Source organism: Bos taurus, chromosome 19, assembly GCF_002263795.3.
Source record: "Bos taurus isolate L1 Dominette 01449 registration number 42190680 breed Hereford chromosome 19, ARS-UCD2.0, whole genome shotgun sequence".
Taxonomy (NCBI): domain Eukaryota; kingdom Metazoa; phylum Chordata; class Mammalia; order Artiodactyla; family Bovidae; genus Bos; species Bos taurus.
In genome coordinates, this window is record NC_037346.1 from 31,356,867 (window position 1) to 31,384,415 (window position 27,549).

At 54.2% G+C, this 27,549-nt stretch overlaps 2 protein-coding genes, 1 long non-coding RNA gene and 1 other non-coding gene across 7 annotated transcripts in view; 1 reads left to right on the forward strand and 3 right to left on the reverse strand.

The window, feature by feature from the left end:
• The window catches only part of ARHGAP44 (Rho GTPase activating protein 44), a 161,667-nt gene extending 156,451 nt beyond the window's left edge, over positions 1–5,216 (forward strand). For 2 of the 3 annotated variants that reach the window (XM_002695851.7, XM_015458756.3), the window contains one exon: positions 3,764–5,216. In XM_002695851.7, coding sequence (XP_002695897.2) covers positions 3,764–3,903 — 140 coding nt within the window. In that variant the 3' untranslated portion in view covers positions 3,904–5,216. Of the gene's footprint in view, positions 1–1,694; positions 1,744–3,763 lie in introns of all 3 variants that reach the window. The other variant, XM_015458757.3, reaches the window with a different exon arrangement.
• LOC132343048 (uncharacterized) lies at positions 1,146–3,810 on the reverse strand. Its single transcript, XR_009491705.1, has 2 exons — positions 2,090–3,810; positions 1,146–1,694 (listed from the first exon to the last, which is right to left on the reverse strand). It is a non-coding gene; the product is annotated as an uncharacterized lncRNA (long non-coding RNA).
• Positions 4,867–21,788, reverse strand: ELAC2 (elaC ribonuclease Z 2). Of its 2 annotated transcripts, XM_005220337.5 has the most exons (24): positions 21,485–21,788; positions 20,986–21,036; positions 20,795–20,865; positions 19,683–19,747; positions 18,370–18,427; positions 17,526–17,594; positions 17,119–17,223; positions 15,895–15,953; positions 13,312–13,370; positions 13,151–13,223; positions 12,564–12,676; positions 12,332–12,427; positions 11,559–11,697; positions 11,174–11,259; positions 10,188–10,300; positions 8,940–9,036; positions 8,275–8,413; positions 7,966–8,004; positions 7,750–7,859; positions 7,371–7,470; positions 7,167–7,287; positions 7,000–7,078; positions 6,406–6,550; positions 5,188–6,098 (listed from the first exon to the last, which is right to left on the reverse strand). In XM_005220337.5, exons 1-24 carry the CDS (start codon positions 21,715–21,717, stop codon positions 5,880–5,882), a joined length of 2,439 nt encoding a protein of 812 aa, XP_005220394.1. In that variant the 5' UTR covers positions 21,718–21,788; the 3' UTR covers positions 5,188–5,879. The 2 variants fall into 2 exon arrangements, with proteins under 2 accessions (NP_001179994.1, XP_005220394.1); NM_001193065.1 differs by lacking the exon at positions 17,119–17,223 and having other exon boundaries at positions 4,867–6,098; positions 21,485–21,752.
• On the reverse strand, positions 12,440–12,511 carry MIR2339 (microRNA mir-2339). The gene has a single exon (NR_031111.1). It is a non-coding gene; the product is annotated as a microRNA mir-2339 (primary transcript).
• Positions 21,789–27,549: the final 5,761 nt, after the last annotated feature.

Sequence of the window (27,549 nt, forward strand, 5' to 3'; positions counted from 1 at the left end):
TCCCTAGGGGATTTCTCCCAATTGAACACCCGCCAGCCTGGGTTCTGATCCTGCATCTGGGGGCTGAGTGCCCTGCATCTGGGGGCTGAGTGCCCTGCGTCCTGGGAAAAGGCGGCTTCAGGAGGGGCTGGACTGTGATGGCAGAAAGTGGGATCACAGCACAGGTGTGTCTGGGGCTTTGCTCAGCACTGGCAGCTCAGGTACCAGTTTTCACTGTGAGAACAGAGGTTGAGAGACAAAGACATAGTTTCCTAATAACTAAACAAGCCTTATGGGCTTCCTGATAACTCAGTTGGTAAAGAATCCACCTGCAGTGCAGGAGACCCCGGTTCGATTCCTGGGTCGGGAAGATTCCCCTGGAGAAGGGATAGGCTACCCACTCCAGTATTCTTGGGTTTTCGTGGTGGCTCAGATGGTAAAGAATCTGTCTGCAATGCAGGAGACATGGGTTTAATCCCTGGGTTGGGAAGATCCCCTGGAAAAGGGAACAGCTACCCACTCCAGTATTCTGGCCTGGAGAATTCCATGAGTCCACGGGGTCACAAAGAGACATGATGGAGCGACTTTCACTTCACTTCAAAAAAGGCTTATTAGAAAAAGGTTTTTTTCCTAGCAAAATATATTTAGAAAGGGCTCAGTAAAGAACCTGCTTGCCAGTGCAGATGTGAGAGATAATGGGTTTGATCCCTGGGTCAGGAAGATCCCTTAGAACATGGCAACCTACTCCAGTATTCTTGCCTAGAGAATCCCATGGACAGAGGAGCCTGGAGGGCTACAGTCCATGGGGTCGCAGAGTCGGATACAACTGAAGTGACTGAGCATGCAATTTCAGACAAGATTCTGTAAGCCTGGTTCTTTGAGGGGCTTTGTGGGACAGGCCCATGACAACTAAAATTAGTTTTACTTTAACATCAAAAGTGGAGCTATTTTTCCTCTAGGAAAATGTGTAACCATAACCCACACACACCACACAGATACATGCATGCGAGCATGCTTGCACGCACTCGTACCACAGATACACATAAATCACACACAGATACACCATATATACACCTACTGTATATACACACCACACACACACACATACAAACACAGCTGTCTCCACGCAGACACGCCACACACACACTGGAGGGAGCAGTCTGGCCTTGGGTCCTGACTTGTGCTTTTATTCATCCCCACGTCTGCCCTCGGGAGTGAGGGTTCCGTTGACCACATGGAAGGAGAGCCTATGGGTTTAGTGCTTTGCTGCCTAGAAGAGACTAGTCCAGTGCACGTGCCTGGGGTGGGGGAAACAGATGTATATACCATGGGGAGCGGCCGTCTGGCGATCTGGCTTTCTTTGGATGTGATTAACAGTAAAGGCCCAGTTGCTCTGTCCACCCTGAGGCTCTTAAGACATTAAGGAGACCCCTCCCTAGAGAACCACAGTGAACACCACCTCCCTCCCGCTGGTGGTTCTGGAAGAGTCCCTGATGGATGGCGGGGGTCCCAGCCACCCCTGGTTCAGAGCCGCTGCCCTTGAGCGGTCATCTGGGGGGCAGCGGCCCGGCCCCTCGTCCCGCGGGGCAGTGGTCTGAGCGGTGTGGTCGTCGCAGTTTGCTGCGGCCCCCTGACTGTGCGTTGGGCATGCTGTGTCCGTTGTCGTCTCATCGTCTCTCTTCCTCTCTCTGCCTCCTGTCGCTGTGTTCTCGCAGCTGTGTGACACGGGGGATGCGGTTGTGGACGCGTGAGGGGGATTGCAGGGTAAGCGGTCCCGGCCTCACCTTTCCCGGCCGCAGCCAGGCCGCACCCCACGCTCTGCATGCACCCCGACCTGCACGGCAGCCTCCCGTGGCCTAGGGGCTCACCGGCCGCCTCCTGGCTTTTCTCAGGAGGAGAAAGAGGCTGCGCTCGGCTTCTCCCTCACTGTCCCCCTCCAGGGCCGCCCAGCCCCAGCTGCTTCCCACGCAGGCTTAGAAGGAAGGGGTGACGGCCCCCTCCCTCATCCCAGGTCTGTGTCACTGGATGGCCCGCTGGCTGACGACGTGTGCCCAGTGTTGGGGGAGGCACAAGCACCCGGAGTTTAGGGAGGGGCCCCCAGGGAGAGTACCTGCCTGGTCCTCTAGGATGGCCAGCAGGTTCTAAAGAACCCCTAGTGTCCATTCTAGAATTCACCCCGAGCTCACGTTGTCCCAGGTATGCAGCTAGCCAGGGCCTTTCTGTCCAATTCAATGAAATACTCTGGGAGCCCTCCTAGCAGTTTCTGCAAGGCCTCCTGCTCCCGTAAAGGGTAGAAGCTGCTAAAGAAACCAAAGGCAAGAACAGGCAGGAAGCAGGTGTCGGGGCCTGAGTCAGATGGGGCAGCCAGAGTGAAGCAAGGGGTCCCCTCTGCCCCCCAGAAAAGCTGCACATTCTGGACAGGAGTGGCTTTGCAGTGTCTGCCACCCACACGGGCCCCGTGACAGGCCTCCGGGGGCCTCTGTCCCAAGGACGGGCCTCTCCGTTCTCAGCCGTCTGCAAGGGTTTCTCTCCCACTGCATTCCAGCTGCCTGAGTTACCTTCCTGCTCAGTGTGGCTTAAGGAGTGGCCAAGGTGGCCGCCAGGTGGCTCTCCTCAGGCTGCGCGTCCTATACCTGCTTTGCCTGCGGGCACCTTCCCACCTGTGTCACCCCAGTGACTGCCAGGCCCAGGCGGGGTCAGAAGGCGCCCAAGGTCACACTCCTCCTGGGGACAGAGGCGGGGCTTTGAGTCCAAGTCAGGCCGGCAGGAGGAGGAGCACGGCCAAGGCGCGGACCCCCAACCCCCCACTCCCGTCTCTACTCGGTCAGGCAGGGGGCTGTTTTGGGGGTGGGGGTGGGGTCAGAGGAGAGGAGGACCTTCGTCCCAGAGCTTGCATGTTTGTGTGTCTTTGAAGACGGTGTCCACGCGTCTGTCTGTCCACTTGCCGTGGTCTTCCTTGGATGGAATGTTTGACAAAAATGGGAAGCCCCACCCCCATCTGCTCCCCCGTGGTGTGGGTCCTCAGTCCCCCACCTGGGGACGGTGAGGCTGAGCGGAGGCCAGAGCTCATCAGGCCCAGAGGGAGTCACAGGTCCCCTTAGCCCTGCGGCCCCGGGAGTCGGCGCTGCCGCCTGATGCCCGCCCCGCAGGGCCCCCAGCCCCGAGCTGCCTGCTGAGGTCTGGACAGACTGTGTGTGTTGCCTTGGGGACCAGCCCTCTTCCTGGTCTTTTTCTAGGAAGTGACGTTTCAGTGCCCGAGCAGAGGCGTAACTGGAGGCGAGCAGGATGGGAATGGGGGTGGCGGTGCCCACAGGGAGCAGCTTGCCCCCCTTACTCCCGGAGTCCTCAGGGAGACCCTTGTCCCACCTCCCCCAGCCCCTTAGGCATACATGTGTGGTCTTGAGTTGGGCCACTGTGTCAGGACCCCCTGTCCAGCCACGCACTTGAGAGGTGGCTGTGTCCCCAGGCTGTGACCGATCCCTGCAGACTCCAGGAAACTAAATGCAGCCCTGACATCCCCAATCCGGTGTGACCTGGCCCAGCCAGGGGGTGTCCTCTATACGCAGAGCCTGGTTCCAGGGGGTAAGGATCCGCTGGGCCTGAACCACAGGTAGGAATCTGAACCACATCCTGAACCACATCCAGGAATCTGGATGTCTGGGCCCATGGGCGGAGCGGGCCCCTTTAAGAGGCTGCATCAGGGGACCCCCGCACCAGCTGGCCCTTCCATGACACCCCAGGCCCCCAGCCTCTCAGCCCGCCCCCCACCCCTGCCGCCTTGCAGATCTGGTCCACTTCGACGTGCCCTCCATCCACGTGGAGCTGGGGTCGGCGCTGCGCCTCGGGCCCCTGGAGCACATGCGGCGACACTCGGTGGCTGAGAAGAGAGACTCGGAGGAGGAGTCGGAGAGCACGGCCCTGTGAGCAGCACCGCGCCCGCGCCTGCACACGGCCCTGAGAGCAGCACCGCGCACGCGTGTGCTCACGGCCGTGCAGTTGCGGCCGCCGCCAGGTGGGACCCCTGCGGATGGCCACGTGGCAGGTTTCTGTGGTGCGGATGTTTTTTCGTCCCCTCTGGGTGGTGACTCTGGCCTTTTGTTTGATCTTTGCCTTTTGACTTTGTGCCTATTTTGATCCACTTTCGGCCTCCACGCCAGGCGACCGCCCTCCCCACGCGAGGGCTTGTGTCAGAAACATCCTCTGCAGGGTGGGTGTGCGCGGCTCCGTGGTGGTCAGCCTGGGGCTGCCTGTCACCCGTGCTGACGGCTGCCGTGAGTCCTGCGAGGTCCGCCAGATGGTGCAGAGCGGGGAGGGGACAGGGGAAGGGATGGGGCAGGGGGCGGAGCGTCTAGCTCTCAGGAGCCTGGAAGCCTGGGGCCCTGGCCGGCCTTCCTCTTCACAGCAAGGAGCCGGCCAGGCAGACCTTCATCCGTGGGCTTTGATGTAAATGGCTGAAGACAAAATTTAAGTTTTACTCCTCCACGCTGTGGAATGAAGCTCCCTTTACTATCTTACGGTTTTCTATTTCTGAATTTTAAAAATGATCTTGAGTGTGTCTGGGGGACCCAAATGTAACTCCCCAGGCACCCCCCCCAAAACTTGAGATGTGTCTCAGTAATTGCAGCCCTCCAGGGTCCCCCAGCTCACTAAGAAACGGGGTCATTTTCTGGAGGTCAGAAGTGAATAGCAATAATCCTGTCACCCAAAGCCCTAGAGGGGAAGGGGGCATGGCCCATGGAGCCCCCAGGCCCACACCCCCAGCCGTGCGGTGGGCAGAGCTTGGCTCACCCTTCCACAGAGTCCCCAGCCGGCCCCGGGGAGGAGACCCTGGGGGTCTGGTCACACCTGGGACGGAGGGGGAGAGAAGTGGATTCCGGTCATGCATGCAGAGTCCAACCTTACAGTTTTATCCTTTTCAAATAGAATACCTAAACTGGATATAATATTTGTATATATGAAATCTATATTTGTTTAATTTGAGCCATTCAATCTAAACCCATGTACAGGTGTACAATGAGAGATTTAAATGCTTTGTTATTTTTCCCAACCAAGTGTAAAGTAATCCTCCTCCAACAGTGGGACTTGCTGATTTCTGATGTTCCCGGCTTTGCTCGCTTCCTGGCAGGGCAGCTCAGTACCCAATTTGTAATGGAGCCCGGGGGATGACAATTACCTTTCAATACGTGTACAAATAGTTGTCAAAAGTAATGTTATTAAAATAGATTTATTATCCCTGAGCGTGGCCTATCTTCCTGTCTTAACAACAAGCTTGAGGGGATGCGGGAGGCGATGCCAGGGACTCCAAGGTCATGGTGAGTCCAGTCCTTGGTCTCTGTCTCAGCACCTATGTCTCTTTAAAGCTCCCCCCCTCTCCTCCCCGGTGGTAAGAACACGTGAATACTAGCGGTGTCTGTGAGAATCCACCCCCTTCTCAGACACTGACCTCAGTGCTGTCCAGCCCTAGGGGGAGGCCCGGCCGCTGGCCCCACGCGGTGTCGCTCCACACTCCAGTCTGTTTATGCGGCAGGAACGGCAGCCCATCTCTGCGTTCCTGGAACCACTGCACACCCACCCATCATGGTCCGCAGCTGACAGTCCACAAGACTTGACTTTGGCTAAGACACCAGGCTGCAGAGGGGTGCTGGCTCCCCGGGGATGGACTCCGAAGGTCGCTGCCAGGATCAAGTTGCTTCCAGGCACCCTGGGCGCCCGCAGTGCAGAGCTGTGCCCCAAGACCCTGCTTGGCCGCAGCACAGGGACAGAGCACTCAGGGTCCAGACGCCACCTTCACAATGTCCCATCCTTGGAGACACCATTCCTGAGGCTGCGTCCCCAGCCCAGCGCTCGTGCTGGAGACCGAAGGAAGCCACGGCCTCCCGCCACACTCCCCAGCCCCACGTCTACTGGGCCCTGGCCTTCTTGCTCTGTGGGCTTAGGGGATGCTCTGTGGGGGCGCGTTTCTGTGGTGGCTCCACGTCCTCCCCGGCGAGCAGGGCTGCCCGCACTTGCCGCAGCTCCCGGCGCTCCCGGCGCCCCTCCATCTCCTCCAGGTCCCCGGCGAACAGGGCCTTCAGTGGCGCCGTCAGCCTGGGCACCGTCGGGAGGTCCCCCAGGCTGACCTACGAGGCAAGACGAGGCTGTCATGGCTCGCAGGCACCGGCCACCCTCACAGGCAGACTTGGCTGGAAGACTGGCCCAGCCGTGGGGAGAGGAAGCCAGGCTCCAGAGGCCCAGCTTTACTGCTCAGAGAACGCCATCCCCGGGCCCTCATGGAGGGTGGCTCATGTGTCATAGCTGGGCCTCCACGGGGCTTTTGGGGGCCTGTGCCCCAAGGCTCTGTGCCAGCTGTGGTGGGCAGCAGGCCGAGCCCGGCCATCCACACGGATGGAGGCGCCTCTCCCCGCCCCGCCCAAGGGGTCCCCTCACCTTCATGTGGTCAAAGGCGATGCCCACTTTCTCGTTGAAGTCAGGGCTGAAGAGCGGGATCTTGGCATAGCGCTGGCTGAAGTGGGTCAGCATGATGAAGGCTGCGCTCATCCGCATGCCCACGCCGATGGCCTGGGAGGTGGTGCTGCACACATGGGTCAGCGGGAGGCTGGAGGAGCAGGCCGCGCAGACCCTGGCCCAGCCAGACACCTGGGGGCCGCAGGCTTCCTGCCGCCGACACAAAGCCACCCCAGGGCCCGTCTTCCCACCTCCCCCAGTGCAACCCAGGCTCTGCGTTGTGGGACTGCCCACCAGTGAGGGCCTCAGGGGGACAGGGGCCTCCCACTTGGGGCGACACACTCCTCCCTTAGATCGCACTATGACCCTGCCCCAGCCCCGCTTCCCTGGCTTCAGCATATTTTCAGTTCTTTCCTGAGCCACACCTCCTCCAGAGCCTTGCCTTAGAGGTGCCGCAGAAATAAAAGTGGAGGCTGGGGAGCCAGCCACTCGGGGTCAGAAGCCCCCACGGCCCTTGGTGGGAAACAGGCTGGCCCAGCATCAGCTGGGGAGCCAGACGGACTGGGCGCTCTGTACCTGTGTGTCTTCTCCACAGCTTCCTCTTCCAGACCGTCTTCCAAGGTGGCCTCGTGGATCAGGAGGGTGGCATCCTTCCCTGAAGCAGCAGCACAGGTGCCAAGAATAAGCCCTCTGCCTGGGGGCCACAGGGGTCTGGGGGCCACACAGAACACGCCCCTACTCACCCATCTGGACCAGAGCTTCACAGGGCATGGTGTCCCCCGAGTAGACCACCTTCCAGCCAGACATGTGGACCAGCGCACAGCCGAAGGCATGCTTGCAGTGCCGGACCAGGCAGGTCTGGAACTGGAGGAGGGGTGGTGGGCTCACAGCCAGCCACACGCTTCCGTGGCCCCCACCTGCCCACCTGCGCCCAGGCCTCCCCCTACCTCTTCCAGGCCACAGGTTTCCAGCAGCAAATTTATCAACCTTTCTACCTCGGGGCTGGAGACCTCAGCTCCCTTCTGAAGGCATTTGGCAGGAATAACACTGTGAGAAGATAAAACATTTAAGAAAAAGAACGTTTAATTTGATGTTCAAGCCACCGACTAGAGAGCCCCACTATTACAAAGGAACAATTCAGTGCTGTCACTGAAGAAGCAGGGTGCTAGGCCTGGAAACCGTTTCACAGAGAAGTGCTGGCAGAGATCTAGACTTGCGGATGGAAGTGAAGGAGGCCGGGAGAAACCCAAAGCGAAGGGCCTTTATGAGTGGGAACCAGCCAAGGGTTTCCACCCTCCCCGGCTCTGCCGCCCGGCCCGAGCCCACCTGACGTGGTGCAGCAGCGGCTGGCACTGGTTATGGTACTGCTGCAGCCAGGTCCGGAGCTGGGTGGGGGCGACCACGAGCAGGGGGTGGCAGGGTCTGCCCAGCGATGCCTGCAGTGGGGAGAGAGCAGATGTTTCAGTGGAAACGGTGTGGAGTGGGAGGAGGCGTGTGTGTGCCATCACAGGACAAGGGAGCAGTACAGTCCAGTGGACTCACCAGAGCACGCTCTCTCTGTAGCAGGATGTTCAACAAGCCCTGGGAGGAGGAGGGGACACAATCAGCCTCATGCAGACCCAACCTCCCTCCCGAGTTGGGGCCCTGGGACCCCAGCTTGCAGTCCCTGGTTGCCGTCAGCCACCCACCTCTGATGCCCACCACCCAGCTGCCGCCCGCCTCTGGCTGAAGGTGGCTCCAAGCAGCCACCTGGCCAGGGGAAGCCCTGTGGCCTCAAGATTAGGCTACCGGGTTTTCCTAAGACACCACGCCGGGTGGGAGTCACAGGGCCCGAGGAGGGAGCCCACTCACCGTGTGGTGGTCGGCGTGCAGGTGGGACACGAACACGGCAGCCAGGGAGCCCAGGACCCGGTCCACGCCGTCCCCATAGTGGCGGCACAGCTGCCCGAAGGTGCCCTCCCCGCAGTCCAGCAGCAGGGACGTGTCGGGGCTGTGGGGGACGGGGGCGGGGGGGACTCACTCAGGGAGGAGGGCAGGGCAATACCTCAGCCCCACCCAGGGGGGCTGCCCTCAAGGTGAAGGCGGCCTCACATCTGTCCTCCTCCTATCAGAGGACATCCCGACGCCCCGGGACATACACAAGTGTCCTCGGAGTCGCACAGATGCTGGGCATCCAAGAGAGGGTCTGTGTGGGAAGCGGAGCCTGGCGGCAGGTGCACCACGACGCTGGTGGGGGCGGTTAGTGACTAGTTCACAGGAGGAGCCGAAAGCCCAGTGAGACCAGGTGATGGCTCACAGCACACCACCTGCTTCATCCAAAGATGACTGGGCGTCCAACTGCGCAGACCCCCCACATCCAAGTCAGCTACTCGGACCACCGTCACCTTACTGCCCGACCCCTCCCCGGGCACTCCAGCCAAGACTGGCCTCCAGGGATTAAAGGCTGCACCTTCTGATTCACCTGGGAGTGGGGCAGGGTCCCCCCGCGGGCGGCGCCTCCCTTCAAGGGTTCATACCTGATGTTGACGAGCGTGGAGCTCACGTTCCGGATCTTCATTGGGATCGCAGACCCTGTCCCCAAGAAGACCACTTCTGGGTACTGGCTGCTGGTTGCTATGGAAAAACACATCGTGAGCCAGCCCTGAGGTTAAGTACAGATCCCCAGGAGGGGGTGATGTTCAGACCAGAAGGGGCGGAAAGCAGAGCAATTCCACAGGCCCAAGTCTCTTGGTGGTGAAAGTTGCTCAGTCCATGGAACTCTCCAGACCAGAATACTGGAGTGGGTAGCCTTTCCCTTCTCCAGGGGATCTCCCCAACCCAATAATCAAACCCAGGCCCAGGTCTCCCGCATTGCAGGTGGATTCTTTACCAGCTGAGCCACAAGAGAAGCCCAAGAATACTGGAGTGAGTAGCCTATCCCTTCTCCACCAGGTCTTCCTGACCCAGGAATCGAAGCAGGGTCTCCAGCACTGCAGGCAGATTCTTTACCAACTGAGCTTTCAGGGGAGCCCCCAAGTCTCCTATGAGATGATATAACAGGGGGCCCCTCTCTGTGCTGTCAATCAGCTCAGACCTCCAGGCTGAGCCCACCTGGCACAGGTCCCGCCCTGCTGGGAGGGGCTCAGGGGGGTTCACTCTCTGGGAGGAAGAGGCACAGCCTCCTGGATTCTGAAGCATGGGGCCCCACAAGCCTTGCCCAGCCAGACAGGCCGCATGTGCACGCGCACGAGCAACAATACAAATGGGGCTTTAACGTGCGAACCTGAAACCTACCCCGGCAAGCGCAGCCAGGGAGGCATAGTCCTGAAACTCCAGCCTGGCGCTGACTGGCTTGAACCTGACCCCGCCTTCTGGTCCAGCCTCCTTTCTCCACTTCAGTTGTGAGCTGAGACCACCACCACTGGGGAAGCCAACTACTGCAGAGAGGCCACGGAGTTCCCCAAACTGTCTTCCCATTGGGGCGGGGGAAGCCCGACGCGGTGAGTGACGGGGCCAGAGTCCTCCCGTGGACCCTTAAAGCAAAGCTGGGACCACCCCAGGTTCTGCCCAGAACCTCACCCGAGGTCCCAGACCCTCATGCTTGGCTTGTGTGGGCCTCATCACCTAACTTCCGACCTGACTGGTCTGGGTGGGGGCAGGCACTGGTAGTAAACAGACCAGAAGGCCCTGGGGTTAGACAGTGTCAGGCTGACCCTGCGCTCTGTGCTGCACGAATGCCCTCAGGAGGGCAAGCCCGGGAAGGGCTGGTCCCTGGTCTGCCTCACCCTCTGGGCTGTCCTGGGCTGTCTTCCTATACTCCTGCACGCTCTCCTGGAAGTTGGGGAGCTCCAGGGCCTCGGCGATGAACTCCTCGGGGTCACAGGTCAGGACGGCATCCCTGCAAGAAGGTGGTAGAATCGGGACAGAAGGGCGCCGTGGCCGTGAATGAGACCTGACGTCAGCACCGACCCTGGGGACTGTCTGCAGGTGCTTCCACCTCTCAGTCACGCCGTGGCAGACCCTCCCCAGCCCAGCGGGTCTCACACCTCTGGTCCTCAGAACCTCGCAGCTCAAAGCGGGCCGGGCTGGCCCTGGCAGCACTGATAGTGGGCAGGGGCCTCCCTGACCTCTACTCACTAGACCCCAGTCGTGCCGGGCATCCCCCTGGGGGAGGGGAGGAGGGCTCTTAAAGGGCCCCAACTATTCAACACAGTGGTGCCCAGGGTCCAGCCACCTTTCCAAACGTGGTCCCCTTGGACCATACTGGTGTGCACAGGACACTTCAAATTTTTAAACACTGAAGACAGAGGGCAGTAAGCACCTCTCACGTGACTGGCTGCAGGGTGAGCCGGGTTCACCAGGTGCCTCAGGCAGGGCCGGCCTCTGACCCAGTACCCCTCCCCCACCCCCACTTAAGAATCTTCCAAGGAAACCCTGTTCCACCCAAGGATTTTTATGGAAGGCACTTGTTTCGTTAACATAGCAGGAGGACTGCAGGGCCTCCAATGAACAAGCACCCCCACCTGGAAACCTGGCAACAACCTTGTTCTGAAGAAAAGCCCGACAGTGTATCAGGCCCTAAACCCACAGTATAGACATACCTCTTAACACGCCCCCACACCCCGGGTCAGAAATCACAAACTGGTAACAGGCAGTCTTTCAGGGTGACCGGATGGCGGGTGACTGACTTTCCTGCTCGGAGGCAGAGGCCACGTGGCTGCAGACCTGAGACACTGACCACCCCACCCCCCACCCCCGAGACCACACTGACCTCTGCCACTCCCGCCGGGGCCGGAGCTGGTACTTAAGGAGACACTGGCCTCGGACCGTGGGCACACCCTGGGTAGCACTGCCTTCCTGCAAGAGATGGAGCTGTGACCCATGGGGGGACAACAGGGCCAGAGAGAAGTCACTACCTGAGGGCGGGGGCCAGCAAGTGGAGGTGGGGGGGTTATCTGAGGGCAGGGGCCCGCGAGTGGAGGTGGGGGGCTGCTACCTGAGGGTGGGGGCTGGCGAGTGGAGGTGGGGGTGTTATCTGAGGGCAGGGGCTGGCTAGTGGAGGTGGGGGGCTGCTACCTGAGGGCGGGAGCCGGCGAGTGGAGGTGGGGGGGTTATCTGAGGGCAGGGGCCGGCTAGTGGAGGTGGGGGGCTGCTACCTGAGGGCGGGGGCCGGCGAGCGGGGGGAAGATGCCGGGGTGGATGAGGCTGAGCTGGGTCTGGATCTTGTGGCTGCGCAGGTTGTGGACCGACTCGCAGGTCTCGTTCAGAACCAGGTGTTCAGTGTCGGGCCCGAACCTAAGACAGATGGACACACGGTCGTCATGGTGTCTTTCTGGGGGCACTCCAGCCCACGGGGTGGTCATGTACTGGGAGCGCTCAAGAGGGTGAGTGACCTGTCCAGAGGTCACCCCGAGTGGCCAGACACAGCCCAGCTCCTCCTCAGAGCCCAGTTCAAAGCCTTTGGGAAACCAGGAAGAGTTCTGGGGCTGGGGACTCGGGAACACGAGGGAGCACGGGGATGAGGGGAGGAAAGGAAGATGGTGATGGACGCCAACACTCAGACCCCGAGGGGCAGAGGACCAGGGGCGCCAGCAAGAGAGGAGTCACCACACGCCCCAGTCCAACCCCAGCCAAGTCCCTCCACCCAGCCCTCAGGTGGGCGGTGGGGAAGAGCAGGAAGGTGCCCAACGTGGACTGAGCTTCTAAAGCAAGGCTGCTACTTTATCCTCCACGTGTCTTATTTAGGAAACACACACGTGATCATCAACACAGGCAGGGTTTGTTCCGAGGTGAGGGTGTGGAGGGTGCAGGCAGGAAGCCAGCCCCAGGCCAGCAGACGTGTGCCCGCAGCGCCCCCTCGCGGGGACTGTCTTCACAGCACAGACGCCCCCAGCCTCCAGGGAGGGCAGAAACCTGGGGGCCCTCATACCTCTCCATCCACTGCTGGTATCTGCTGTCCAGGAGCACGTGCTCCGGGGCCATGTGGACCACCAGGGCCACGGGGGCGTCGGCCTTCCCTTGGTAACTGGGAGGAAGCAAGTGGGAGCTCTGCTAGGTCCAGTGAGGCAAAGAGTGCAGACCTCAGACTGGGCAGCAGGAGCCCAGACCTGCTCTCCCAACCAATGTCGGTTCTCACCTCCCTCCAGGAGGGCCCTCCTCACCTCCTGAAGGTGGTGTTCTCACACAGCGGCTGGATGAACCCTTCGTCTGGACATTCTACTACGATGAAGGTGATCCCGGGGTCCGGAGGGGTGCAGATCTCTTCAGGCAGAATCTGTGAAGTCCCCGGGGTCACCATGTGCTCCCAGGGCAGGCCCCCAAGTCCCCAGTGTTAGCCCCCTCAGGGAGCGCCCACACCTCCGGCCCTCTCTCCACAGACACCAGCCGGGGCCGGCCGGCCGGAGAGGGCATTTCACACTCGGCTCTTGGCAGAGTCTCGTCCTTACATCCTCCCACCCTGGTGAGGATGTCACTCCTTGGGGTCACACGCCTGAAGTCCACCCTGAGGGGGTCTCCCCTGAACCCAGGGACAGGGACAGCCCTCATCCTATCAGGAAGACCCCCAAATCCTAAAGGGAAACCCCCAGAAATGCCCCCATGTGGCCAGCACTGATGTGCAGGACAAGCCTAGACAAGCTCAGCTCAGTGATGAAACCCAAGCTGCTCACTCCCCTGTAAGTGGGGCCCAAACCAGACAGCGACTGTCCGGCGTCCAGGCCCGGCTTGTGCCTGCCAGGACCGCACCCACCTCTCTCCCTTCGTAGGTGACGCTCTTCCCGTCCTTGACGGCAGCAATGATGGGGGCGATCGCGGCTGTTCCGCTGAAATGACAGGCGAGGCCTCAGTCAGGGCGGGGCCCCGGGGGCGCCCTGTGCCCAGCAAGGCCCCCCCAGACACCCCGCCACTCACACTGGGAGACCCAGCTCCTTCGCTTTGAGCACCAAGAAGTTTCCCTTCTTCACGTGGAGCTGTGAAGAAGAGGACAGCACGTGAGGCCAGGGTCTGATGGAGAAGCTCGGTTTCCACCAGCAGTTTCACAACTGGTTTAGCACTGGAAACCGAATGCTTTAAAACTGAGCTGCTTACTTCCCCAACCTTGTTACCTCCTTGTCCATTTAATAAAATGCCCTCTATTCCCATCCCAAGTAAGAAGCGTCCTCCAAGCATCTGGAGGAGAGATGCTCGCTTTGTTATCCTGCGCTGGTCAAGTGACGGCCAACGGAGCGTCACCAGAACAGAGTCCAGCAGAAACAGTCACGGATCCACTGTGTGACACGGCACTCCGGGGACAGGGAAACTGTGGGTGGTTTCTCTTGTTGACTTTTCACATATGTGGCAAAACTGTGCTGCTGCTTTTATACCGAGAGAAGTTAAAATAAAAAATTCCCAGTGTTGTCTTATGTTAAAACGGAAAAAAATCCTATCACAAAACCTCATAATCATCATTCTGTACTTAAAAACTTGCACAACTAGAGGGGCCTCTGCTCGCAACCAGAGGAGCTCCCGTTCACAAGCAGACAGGAGCCCCTGCTCACAACTAGAGAAAGCCCATGCAGCAGTGAAGACCCGGCACCGCCAGAAATAAACAAACGTAATAAGGGCTTCCCTGGTGGCTCAGAGGTTAAAGCCTCTGCCTGCAATGCAGGAGACCTGGGTTCGATCCCTGGGTTGGGAAGACTCCCCTGGAGAAGGAAATGGCAACCCACTCCAGTATTCTTGCCTGGAGAATCCCATGGACGGAGGAGCCTGGTGGGCTACAGGCCACTGGGTCGCAAAGAGTCAGACACGACTGAGTGACTTCACTTTCACTTTCTTTCAATAATGATTAAAAAAGAAAATCTCTTACCAAGGTGGGTATAGAGAGAACGTATCTCCAGATAAAAAAAGCTATTAATTGAGCCCAGAAATAAATCCACATACCTACAGTCAACTGATCTTCAACAAAAGGGGCAAGAATATATTAACACAATAGGGAAAAAGACTTTCTTCAGCCAGTGATGCTGGGAAAGTTGGACAGATCCATTTAAGTCAGCGAAGTTAGAACACTCCCTCACACCATACACAGAAATAAAGTGGCTCAAAGACTTAAATATAAGACATGACACTGTAAAACTCCTACAAGAGAACACAGGCAAACGTTCTGACATAAATCATACCGATGTGTTCTTAGGTCAGTCTCCCAAAGTAACAGAAGTAAAAATAAACAAATGGGACCTAATCAAATTCACAGCTTTAGCAAAGGAAACCATACACAAAATGAAAAGCCAACCTACACAGTGGTAGAAATATTTGCAAATGATGCAACTAAAAGGGGTTAATTTCCAAAATATACAAACAGCTCATAAACTCAACAACAACAAAAAAAGCAACCTAACGGAACAACGGGCAGACCAAAATAGACATTTCTCCAAATAAGATATATATGGACAGCCAATAGCTATGCACGTGAAAAGATGCTCAACATTGCTAATTATTAGGGAAATGCAAATCAAAACTCCAATGAAGTGCCACCTCACACCAGTCAGAATGGTCATCGTTAAAAAGTCTACAAAACAATAAATGCTGGAGAGGATGTGGAGAAAAGGGAACCCTCCTACACTGTTGGTGAAAATGTAAGTTGGTGTAGCCACTGTGAAAAACAGTATTAAGGTTCCTCAGAAAAGTAAAAACACAATTACCATACAATCCAGCAATCCCACTCCTGGCTATATCTCAGGAGAAAACCATAATTTAAAAAGATATACGCACCCTAATGTGCACTGCAATACTGGTTACAACAGCCAGGACATAGAAGCAACCCAAACATCCATTGATGGACGAATGGATAAAAAAGATGTGGTATATAAATATATATATGTATATACATAATAGACTATTACTCAACCATAAAAAAATTAAATGCCATTTGCAGCCCCATAGATGGGCCTACAGATTATCATATTAAGTGAAGTCAGAAAAAGACAAATACCATATGCTATCACTTATTCGTCCAGTCTAAAACAGGATACAAATGAACCTATCTAAGAAAAAGAAAAGAAAGACTGGTCACCAAGCGGGAAGTCCGGGGTGGGGGAGGGGAGGGGAGGATTGGGAGCTTGGGATTAGCAAATGCAAACTATTATATATAGAATGGGTATAAGCTCCTACCGTATAGCACAAGAAAATATCCTGTGATAAACCGTAATGGAAAAGAATATTTTTAAAAAGAGTATACATACACACGGGTATAACTGAATCACTTTGCTGTACAGCAGTAGTTAACACTGTAAATCAACTCTATTTCCATTGACTTCAGAAACTTAACCTTTCGCTATTTCTGAAGTTCAAGAGTGAGGCTCACAGTCAACTATGAAACATGTCTCCAAAGACTGACTCTGGTTGGAAGACAATCTGGACACATACACGAGCACAGGTGGTTTACTGGGAACCAGGGTGGGTTTTCTCTGATCACAGAGAAAGCTGCTACCCTCAGATCACCAGACACATGCTCACCTTACAGACGAAAGCCACCACCAAGGAGGTGTCCCTGCCACGCGCTTTCCAGCCGACACCTGAGAAGAGACAGTCCGACCGTGACCAGGCGAATGGCAAGGCTTCCAGGTGTCACAGATCAGTGGTCATCTGACACCTAATCTGGCATCACACAAATTTAAACGGAAGGAACTTTGGATACAAACACACTTGTTTTTCCCTCAAGCAGAACTTTCTTTTTTTTCTAACTCATGTTGAGATTCAAGTAAACAAAAATGCAAAAACTCAAACCAGAAAAGAGCAAGTGAAGGGTTTTAAAATGTTTTATGTTTTACCTAGAAGTGGAGATGAGAGAAAAAAATAAGCTGTAATGTGCTTTATCAATAACTCTGTGAGAAATAACATAAAAGTTGAAAGGCCTACAAAAATGTCAGTCCTCACTCATGCCATCCAAGAAGGACAGTTCACAGGGCTGGGGCCCCTCGGTCCTCAGAGCAGAGGCGGGAACTTATCAAGCTTGCCCATCCCTGGACCACAGTGTCCTCAAGCAGCCCAATTCCTCTGGTAGGTCTCATTCTGGAATTCTGATCCCGTTTCCCAGTGGGCTGTCATTCTGGAAGAGGAGGCACAAAGCCACTCTTTGACTGCTTTGTCAGCTTGGCTGTTAGGTCCTGCATTCACAAAAATTAACTGGCATCACTGCTGCCTCAATGAGACACAAACAGTTCATCGAGCCTTCTCCATCTGCTGACACCAACAACGTGAGAGCAGTGTTCCTGTGTGTGTGGTTTTGCCAACACGACAGGTGCACACGCAAATACTGATTTGCTACACGTGAAATGGGAATTCAAAAAAAATCCAAAGACTCGGTAACGAATTGTACAGACTTAATGATCTGTACTGTATAACGAAATAAACAACATAATTTTGTACTAGAAAATGGGAAACACAAAAGCCTCTGTATGAATCATTTGCCAGGCCCTGTTCTCCTCTGGATAAACTGGACCCAAAGCTTGGGCCCCCACCCCCCTGCTACAAACTGGCCCTTAAGGCTCCGTGCAGCCACCTTTATGACAGCCTCCTCAGCTGCCCGCAGGTGTCCTAACGTGACAAAGAAAAGTGTTCTGCACAGAGAACTTCCTTAGGACAAAAACTTGAATGGAGAGCAGAAGGAAGCAATGGACTAACAGACCCCATGTCCACCCCAGCCCCCTCGACAGCACATTGCTGACCGAGCACCATTACCGTCCGGGCGCTGCTCCCCGTCAGCTGATTCCGCGAGTGGAGGTGGCTGTGGACTCAGCCGCTCTGGACTCTGCACAGGCGGCTGCTGACCGCTCGTCTGCTCGCCTGGTCGGTAGGGGAGATGAGCAGATGACAGAGCCCTTGGGCGAGCTCACAGCCAGTTGCCCACTACACTGGCCTGTCCTCCACTGGCCACCAGCAGTTTCTCCCATCCCCCCGCCTTCCTCAACTAGGACCCACCTCCTCCCGCTCCAAGAAAATGTGGCTTTCTAAATGTTTGCCTGTGCAGCTCAGCTTGCAGGATCTTAGTTCCCTGACCAGGGATCGAACCTGGGCCCTGGCGGTGAAAGCATGGAGCCCTAACCAATAGACCGCCAGGGGTCCCCCCCATGTGGCTTGGTACTCACAGTGGATGGGGATCTGGAACACTGTCATGGTCTCATCCTTGTATTCTGGTGCTGAGTGGGGCCGCACGGCTGTGGGGAAAAGACCACAGGATAGTGACCGGGGCAGCAAACACAGGCATGAGAATCACCTTGAGATCACCACCCATGAGCAACCGAAGTGCTTTGGATTTTTGCATAAATCTGCATTAAACCAAGAATTTCTAAGTAAATGAAAATATTTAGGGAGGCAGCAAAAATACATCTTCAGCCGTTAACGTTTAACACAGCCACGTGAGAAGACGTAAGAGGATCACTGGTGATGAACCGCCAAAAGAAAATGAAGCCGATGGTTTAGTGTAAGAGACCCAGGTTGACACTCAGCACTGCCAGGCCAGGGAACCTATGCTCTCAACTCTGAGAGCCAAGACACGTTCTGAAATAAAACACCAGCGTTCTTCTACAGAAGAACCAACCGGAGATGCCCCTGGCCCGGCTGGTACCTCGGTCAGGCCTCTTCCCATCAACTGGCCACGTGCTCCCAAAAAAACTGCTCCCAGCCCCTCTCTCTGTGAGGGATCCAAGGCCACTCAATGGTGCCACCCACCTACAGGGCCAGGAAGGAGCCTCAGGGCCCCAAGGGAGACCCCATCCTGCACACACCCCATTGCTGGCAGCTTTTGACTCACTCCTGCCTTCCTGCCGTTGTTTAAGGGGATGAGGTAGGGGCAGAGAAAGTGCAGTCAGCAATAGGTTCAAAATTCATCTCACATGGATGAAGCATTTAAGTTTTAACGTTTACTTTGGTCAGCTTTTATGTATTCTGATTTGAGAGAAGGGGGCATATGAGTAGTTATCAAGGACTTACCCAGGTCTATTCCTTTCAGTGGACCAGAAAATATTTTGATAGCTTCCAGATACTTCTCCTAAGAAAGAAAAACGAGGAGGACGAAACACATGTTCAAGGGTCAATACATGAGAGACGCTGGAGGCAGCAACATAAAACATACTTCAGAGAGCACTTTCAACTTTCTTACTGAGTGTCCACCACAGGTAAGATGCCTGGGAGTCAGCAATGAGAAGACAGGGTACCTGCGCTCACAGAACTTAGAAACCAGGGGAAGAGACAGAAATCATAAAAACAACAGCAAGCAGCTGTGGGGCTGAGCGTCCTGCACAGGAACAACACAGGAGACTGGGGGCCAAGCAGTCTGCAGAGTCGCCGGCGGCGGGGGGCCTCCCAGGCCAAAGCCCTGGAGCCGAGCCCGGAAGTTTGGGAGGACACAGGAGAGAGAAAATTATCTTGGCCTGAGACAGGTGGGGGCTTTGTGAAGCGCTCAGAGCTGGCCCCACAGCCTCGCCGTGTGGCCGGGCATAGATGCAGGGCAGGTGAGGGCCGGGGCCAGCGGGACCTGGGGGCCACGTGACGGTATCTGGACTCTGTTTACAGAGACCTGTGAAGGGTTTTAGGACGAGGTGACCCGCCTTCCATTCCACTTGAGGGATCCCTGTGGCCGCGGGGCTGGACAGTCACGCGGGTGGAGGAATGGATGTGGGAAGTGATGGCAGACCATGGTGGGACAGAGCTAACAAGGAGGACAGAGGGACGGCTGCGAGGCGTTATTCTGGAGACACATGTCACAGGCAGGGCTGGTGTCTGGCTGCCTTTTCCCCTAGGACCTGGGACGTGAAGTGAACCCTTATACCAATAATGTGTTTATAACCTCTCAACAGTGTTGTAAGCTGGCTTGGAGGGTACAACAGAGATGTCTGAAATTTAATAAATAAGAATAGAAGTTGTTCATGTTGAGGTTTGACAGAAAACGACAAAATTCTGTAAAGCAATTATCCTTCAACTAAAAAATAAATAAATTTTAAACAAAAAAGAATAAAAGCTGACATCTTCTGTCTACATGGTGTGAAACAAAGTGACCCAGTGCTCTGTTACCTTGTTTAATTCGTAACACCTGCGACCCTTTCACAGCTACAGACACTGAGGCTCCAGGAGGGAATGTGACCTGAGCCCAGTCAGAGTCAATAAGGCTTGGACTCAAGTTATCTTTAGCTTGAAACGCAAAGTGTTTCCACTGCTCTGAGATTTCTCTGGAGGGCAGAGGGCCGATGTGCAAAACTGGAAATTCCTGTGCAAGTTAAAATGGAAGGCTCAGCTTTGAGACTCACCAGTTGTGGAGGTCCAGAAAGCACACACTTTGGAACTCCGGTTTCCTTTAAAGTGAGGATCATTCCTTAAAAAAAACAAAATGAATAAACTCAGATCTCTCATACCCCTGACTCGCAGTCACCGCCAGGAGGCGCACTCCTTACTTAACTGGCTGCTTTTCCTACTTGCTCTAATTGCAGAGTTAACAGGGAACACACGCAGAGCAGACTTGGGGCTGGCTAGAGGTTCAAGGGACACTTACTCAGGACTTGATATTAGAATGAGGCACCTCGGGGGCAAAAACCCACCGAGTCAAAGGATGGCACCAATTCTGCACCCTGGGCACGTCCTCACCTCATCTGAGTCTCACTCCTGGGGGATGAGATGGGTCCAGCCTTTACTCCTTCCTACCTGCTCCACAATGTTACAGAATGTGGCAGCAAAACAATCTCGATCTTTCTAATTGATGGGCAGAAACAAGGGGGTAATTGGGATACCGGGCTTTCCTGGTGGCTCAGTGGTAAAGAATCCGCCTGCCAATGTTGGAGACTTGGGTTTGATCCCTGGGTGGGGATGATCCCTTGGGGAAGGAAATGGCAACTCACTCCAGTATTCTTGCCTGGAAAACTCCACAGACAGAGGAGCCTGGTGGGCTATAATAGCCCACAGGGTCACAAAAGTGTCAGACACTTCTTAGCGACTAAACGGCAACAAATCTGGATACTGGGTCTCTGTGTGTAGCTGATAGTCCCAGTGGCAGACATAATGAGTTGGCCAAAGAGTCTGTTAAGCAAAGACCCAAACCATCTTCTTGGCCAACCTAATATTTACTGTGATCTGCATTTACTGTGACCACACACTCCAGTTGGTCCCGCACCTCCAGTCCAGCAACTCAATAAATGAGGTGGGTGATTAACACCTAAAGGCAGCCTCCACATTAACACCACTTCTGAGCCACACTTTTTGATGCTTCCTGCTGTAGCTGATGGGGCAGGCATAAAAAGAATTCCAGCTCCCCTGGACGTCAGGTGATGGGCAAAAAAAAAAAAGCGGGGGTGAGGGCGGTGGAGAAGGCAGGTTAAAATCCCAGAGACCTCCCTCCAGCCTCTGACCTGGACAAGAATGGACTCACCGCACAACCCGCCAACATTAGACCAGTGCATTCGGGTCAGGAATATGTTGTCCAAACGGGACACCTTCAGCCTAAGAAAGAGAAAGCGCTGGAGCAGGACACAACACACTGGCCAGGGACCCTCTCTTCTGCTGACCCCCGTGTCAAAGCCGCACAGTCATCCCCGCCCCGCAGGAAGAGGGCTGGCTCACTTGTGCTCCTGCATGAGTCGCTGGACGCCTTCCCCGCAGTTGAAGAGATACCTAGAAGACGAACATCGCACCAGAGAGTCAGAGTCTGTAAAGCTTCTGCCATCGATCGGGTGCTCTGTTGTACACCGTTGAGGGGAGAAAAAAAAAACCCTGAAAACCCATGTGGTGCTACCGGCCGAGTGTCTGCTGTTAGGACGCTAGGTTTTGAACCCTCCTCGGCAGACGCGAGGAGGGGGCTGGGGTGGGCCGGTGCTGGGGTCCTCTTCCATTACCTCCTCCGCACATCTGCCCACTTCACACACGCCCCAGCCATGAGGCGCACGCGAGAGGGCTCTGCCTAAGGGTCAGGGGCGCCTCCCGGAGCCGCACGGACGGGGCAGTACGGGGTGCGGGCTCTCGCATCCACACTGACAACCCGGTGATCAAGCCTGGGGTGGGGGGGGGGGGGCTCGGCCAGGGGACACCCACCCCCCACCGGGCCCCGGCGCGGCGCACGGACCGGTTGAATTCGGAGAAGACGTAGAGGGCGGCGCCCGCATCCCGGCCGCCGGCTGCCACCACCTGCAGGTACACGGTGTTCGGGCCCCCGGGCCCCCATGACGGGCCGCGCTTCTCCCGCGTGCGCAGGTGCCGCAGAGGGTCCTTGGGCGGCCGCGGGCGGCGCGCCGGCCCCTGTGACATGGTGCGCCCGGCCGCGCACCGCAGCCCCAGCAGCGAGCGGAGTGCCCACATGCGCAGCCTCCTCTTCCCGGACCTGAACGCAGCCGGCGGCCTTGGTCCGCATGCCCCGACAGCACCGCCCCTCCACCCGCGTGGGGCCCCAGCCAATCAGCGCGCCGCTAGCCTAGCTGCCCGCCTACGCGAGGCCTCACGTCCAATAGGGAGCGACCTCTCCGCACTGCCCTTGTCAATTGGTAGTGGTCATAGAGAGGAAGAATGCTAGAGCGCCCTGAACGGCCCCGCCCCTGGTCTCTTTTTGGTTTCCCCTGGCTGTTCTTTCCGGGAATCCTCCCTCGTCTGGGCGGGGCTTCCGGGGGCGCGGGGCGGGACTTCCAGGGGCACAGGACCGGAAAGGAGATGCGGGCGGAGGAGCGAGTTCTTGGAGTGGGCTTAGGCTCACGCGCTGGACACCGGTTCCTACCTCTTTTTTTTTTTTTTTAATTTTATTTTATTTAACTTTACAATATTGTATTGGTTTTGCCATATATCAAAATGAATCTGCCACAGGTATACATGTGTTCCCCATCCTGAACCCTCCTCCCTCCTCCCCCTCCATACCATCCCTCTGGATCGTCCCAGTGCACCAGCCCCAAGCATCCAGTATCGTGCGTCGAACCTGGACTGGCGACTTGTTTCATATATGATAGTATACGTATTTCAATGCCATTCTCCCAAATCATCCCACCCTCTCCCTCTCCCACAGAGTCCAAAGGACTGTTATATACATCAGTGTCTCTTTTGCTGTCTTGTATACAGGGTTATTGTTACCATCTTTCTAAATTCCATATATATGCGTTAGTATACTGTATTGGTGTTTTTCTTTCTGGCTTACTTCACTCTGTATAATAGGCTCCAGTTTCATCCACCTCATTAGAACTGATTCAAATGTATTCTTTTTAATGGCTGAGTAATACTCCATTGTGTATATGTACCACAGCTTTCTCATCCATTCATCTGCTGATGGACATCTAGGTTGCTTCCATGTCCTGGCTATTATAAACAGTGCTGCGATGAACATTGGGGTGCACGTGTCTCTTCCTACCTCTTCTGAGCTGTTCCCTTAGACGAGTCAACCGCTTATGGTGGTGGTTAGAATTAAGATGTGATGAGATAAACTATATAGAGCTTTACCATAGGAGTTTTGCTAACTTTTATGTTGTAATTCGTATGAATACACGTTTCAGATGTGTTTTACTGGGTTTTGGAAAGAAAAGCAAGAATGGGAGTTAAGAGAACAATCTCTGGAATAAGAGAGTCTTTTATTAGTTGAGTGGTCTTGACCTCTCTGAGCCCGTTTCCTTAACTGTAAAGTGGGGGTAGTCAGTTTTTACTTAGTAAGGTTTTATTTTTTAAATATTTTTGTGTATTTATTTGGCTGTACTAAGTCTCAGCTGTAGCACGCAGGATCTTTAGCTACAACGTGTGTGATGTAATTCCCTGACCAGGGAATCAAACCTTGGCCCTTTGCATTGGGAGCATACAGTCTTAGCCACTGGACCATGAGGAAGTCCCATACTTCATAAGGTTTTCGAATTAAATCACCCAATGGTATATTAGCAGCTTTGAGTGGCACTGTCATGGACCAGGCACTCAATGAATGGTGGTAAAAATTGGAAGGGAAATAAAGTGTTTCGACCGACATAAAATATTTTAAAATGCTGTTGGTGGTTAAAGAAATGTTGCCCAGGGACAGTCATGGGGTAGACAGCCCAATAGAGACCTTTTGAAAAGCTAAACAAGACTTAGCTCCCCTTTCAAAGCCCCTGAGATATTTCAATTAAACCATTTGGAATACAAGGGACTTCCTTAAATGGAGATGACCCTTTTTTTACCTGGACATTCTAATCAAATATGAAACTGGTTCTGTGGAAGAATACCACACAACTGTGTAAAAACATTTTGTACTTGAAGAAACCGTTACTGAAAGGAAAACTTCATTTCCGTTATTTTAAACATTTCCAGGGCTTAATCCTGAAACAGTGATGACACTACCATCCCCAAAAGTATTCAAAATAAACATTTGAGCAAGAAAATCAAAGGCAGCCTATGGAATGGGAGAAAAATATCAATGAGTATGTGCCAATTATCTGATAAGTGGTTAATATCCAACATAGATAAGGAGCTCATACAACTTAATAGCAAAAAGTCAAATAAAATTTTGAAATGAATGATAGACCTGAATAGACATTTTCCCAGAGAAGATATACAAATGCCCATCAGGTACATGAACAACTGCTCAACATCACTAATCATTAGGGAAATGCAAGTCAAAACCTCAGTGAGCTATCACCATACACAGGTCAGACTGGTTATTAACAAAAAGACAAGCAATAACAGGTATTGGTCAGGATATAGAGAAAAGGGAAATTTGTGCACTGTTGGTGGGAATGTAAATTGGTTCAGCCACTATGGAAAACAGAATGGAATTTCCTCAAAAAAAATTAAATGTGGAACTACTATGCTGCTGCTGCTGCTGCCAAGTCGCTTCAGTCGTGTCTGACTCTGTGCAGCCCCATAGACAGCAGCCCACCAGGCTCCCCCGTCCCTGGGATTCTCCAGGCAAGAACACTGGAGTGGGTTGCCATTTCCTTCTCCAATGCAGGAAAGGGAAAAATGAAGTGAGGTCGCTCAGTCGTGTCCGACTCTTCGAGACCCCATGGACTGCAGCCCACCAGGCTCCTCCGCCCATGGGATTCTCCAGGCGAGAGGACTGGAGTGGGGCCATCGCCTTCTCCATGGAACTACTATAAGATTCCGAAATTCCATTTCTGGGTATATATGGAAATGAAATCACGAAGGAAATGAAATCGGTATCTCAGAGATATCTACAACCCTGCGTTAATTCTTTACAATAGCCAAGACATGGAAACAACCAAGACAAGGACACAACCTAATAGATGAATAGATAAAATATGGTGAATATATACAGTGCAATAGTTCTCAGCCATAACAAAGATTTGCAACACCATGGGTGAGACTTGAGGGCATTATACTAAGTGAAATAAGTCAGAGAAAGACAAATACTATATGATCTCACTTATATAGAGACTCTTAAAGGAATTCACAGAAACAGAGAGGAAATTAGTGATTACCAGAAGCTGGGAGCATGGGAAAAGAGGTAGAGGTGTTCAAACTGTACAAACTTCTGGTTGCAAGATGAATAAGCTCTGGAGATGTACAATACAGTAACTATAGTTAGCAATACTGTATTGTTTACTTGAAAGTTACTAAGAAAGTAGATCACACACACACAAAGGTTACTTTTCATGGTGATGGATATATTAACTAACCTCATGGTGGTAATCATTTTGCAATATGTACTTATATCAAGTCATTACATTGAAAACCTTCAACTTACACAATGTTATGTGCCAATCAAAGCTCAATAAGGCTGGGGGGGGCGGGAAACAGAAACCAAACCAAACCAGTGGACCACCAGGGAAATCCCTTCATTCATCATTAGATGCTCAGCACTAAGCACAGTCCTTAGCGACTGAACAACAACAACTGAGACCTGGAGGGAACCCAGGACATGTTTGCTGAGGGCACGGAGGAGCTGCCCAGTATTAGTTTGCTCAGGCTGCCATAACATAACAGCACAGGCCAGGGGGCTTAACAAACAGAAATTAATTTGCTCACAGTTCTGGAGGCTGGAAGTCCAGGCTCACGGTGTCCGCAGGGCAGATTTCTCCTGAAGCCTCACTCCTTGGCTTGCAGATGGCCACCTCCTCCCTGCTTCCTCCCTGGGCTTCTCTTCTGTATGCATCCCTGGTGGTGCCCTCTGTGTGTCTGAATTTCTTGGCACTCGTCTTATCTGACTAGGGGCCACCACCATGGCCTCCTTTTAACTTAATCACATCTTTAAAAGCCCTCTCTTCAGATTCTGTCACATGTTGAGGTCCTGGGAGTTAGGGCCTCAACACATAAATTCAGGGAAGGAACACAATTCAGCCCCTAACAGCTGACTCCAGCTCTCCTCTCCTCCGCACCCTTCTATTCAGGACACCTCAGCGTTCCTGTGTCTCCTGCCCCTTGACCTTCAAAGGGAGAACGTTTTGGTTCCTCTTTTCCTATGAGCCCAGCTGGTAGCTCTGAACCTGGTCTGAAATGAGGGTCTCACAGTCTCTTGCCTGAGACAGGCTGTGAGGCTGCGCCTCTCCACCTGATGGGAATATTGCTCTCAGGCAGCAGGTGCCCTCAAGTGGTGCCAGATTGGAGCAGTTAAGTCTTCTAGATCCTGATTCAAAATTATAAATCAGCTATTACTTCAATTAAAAACAACAACAACAACAACAAAACCTTCTAGATCCTCAGCTCATGTTCAGAGCCGTCCACATCCTCCATGGAGCATGTTCTGAGTGGCTGCTCCCATGTGCCTGCCCTGTGGCCTGGCTGCCCGGGACCCCCAGTCAGACCTGGAGGACTGGTCCCATTCAGACTGAGCCCCGCACAGGGTCAGATCAGATCAGATCAGTCGCTCAGTCATGTCCGACTCTTTGCCACCCCATGAATCGCAGCACGCCAGGCCTCCCTGTCCATCACCAACTCCCGGAGTTCACCCAGACTCACGTCCATCGAGTCAGTGATGCCATCCAGCCATCTCATCCTCTGTCGTCCCCTTCTCCTCCTGCCCCCAATCCCTGCCAGCATCAGAGTCTTTTCCAAGGAGTTAACTCTTCACACGAGGTGGCCAAAGTACTGGAGTTTCAGCTTTAGCATCATTCCTTCCAAAGAAATCGCAGGGCTGATCTCCTTCAGAATGGACTGGTTGGATCTCCTTGCAGTCCAAGGGACTCTCAAGAGTCTTCTCCAACACCACAGTTCATAAGCATCAATTCTTCGGCGCTCAGCACAGGGTCAGGGCTCAGGCCAAGTCCAGAGGGATGCAACACGCGCCATCACCACTAGAGGCCGCGGTGGCTCCTACTTTCAGTGTTAGCTCCTTTTAGAGTTTATTTACAGCACTACCAAGTGCTTAGCACACTGCTGCCCGTAAGAAAAACTTAGGCTATTTTGCCAAAGGGTTTACGGACTGGTGGGAGGCTGGCAAATATTGAGGGGGGATATTTCCCCCCTGTAATATTTCCCCCCTTCAGTATATACCGAAAAATATTTCAAGTATTAATTGAACACCCACAGGTGGTGCTGGGCTTGCCTGGTGGCTTAGCTGGTGAAGAATCTGCCTGCAATGTGGGAGACCTGGGTTGGATTCCTGGATTGACAAGATCCCCTGCAGAAGGGAAAGGCTACCCACTCCAGTATTCTAGCCTGGGGAATTCCATGGGCTGTATAGTCCGTGGGGCCGCAAAGAGTCAGACACAACTGAGCGATTTTCACTTCACTCAGATGGTGCTAGTGGTAAAGAACCCGCCTGGCAACGCAGGAGACACAAGAGATGCAGGTTCAATCCCTGGGTTGGGAAGATCCCCTGGAGAAGGGAATGGCAACCCTCTCCAGTATGCTGGCCTGGAGTCCCATGGACAGAAGAGCCTGGTGGGATACAGTCCATGGGGTCACAAAGAGTCAGACATGGTTGAATGACTAACCCTTTCTTTTCTCTCCAGTCATTATGACCTTCCCTGAGTTCCAAAGGGCAGGTTGCTAGTAAAGGGAGGAGAAACCACCCAAAGCAAGATTAAAGGGACCAGAGAAGTTCATAAAGATTAGGAGATGGACCACCTGAGACTAAGGGCATGCAAGCCCTGCTCACACCTTGATCTTGTCAGAGCCCGCCTTTGACCCACTGTTATGAAAACCCTCATCAAGTTCTCTAGAGTAGTCACATAGTTTTTCAGGGCAGAGGCCTGGTGTGTCTCCCTTTGCTTGGCAAGGCAATAAAGCTAT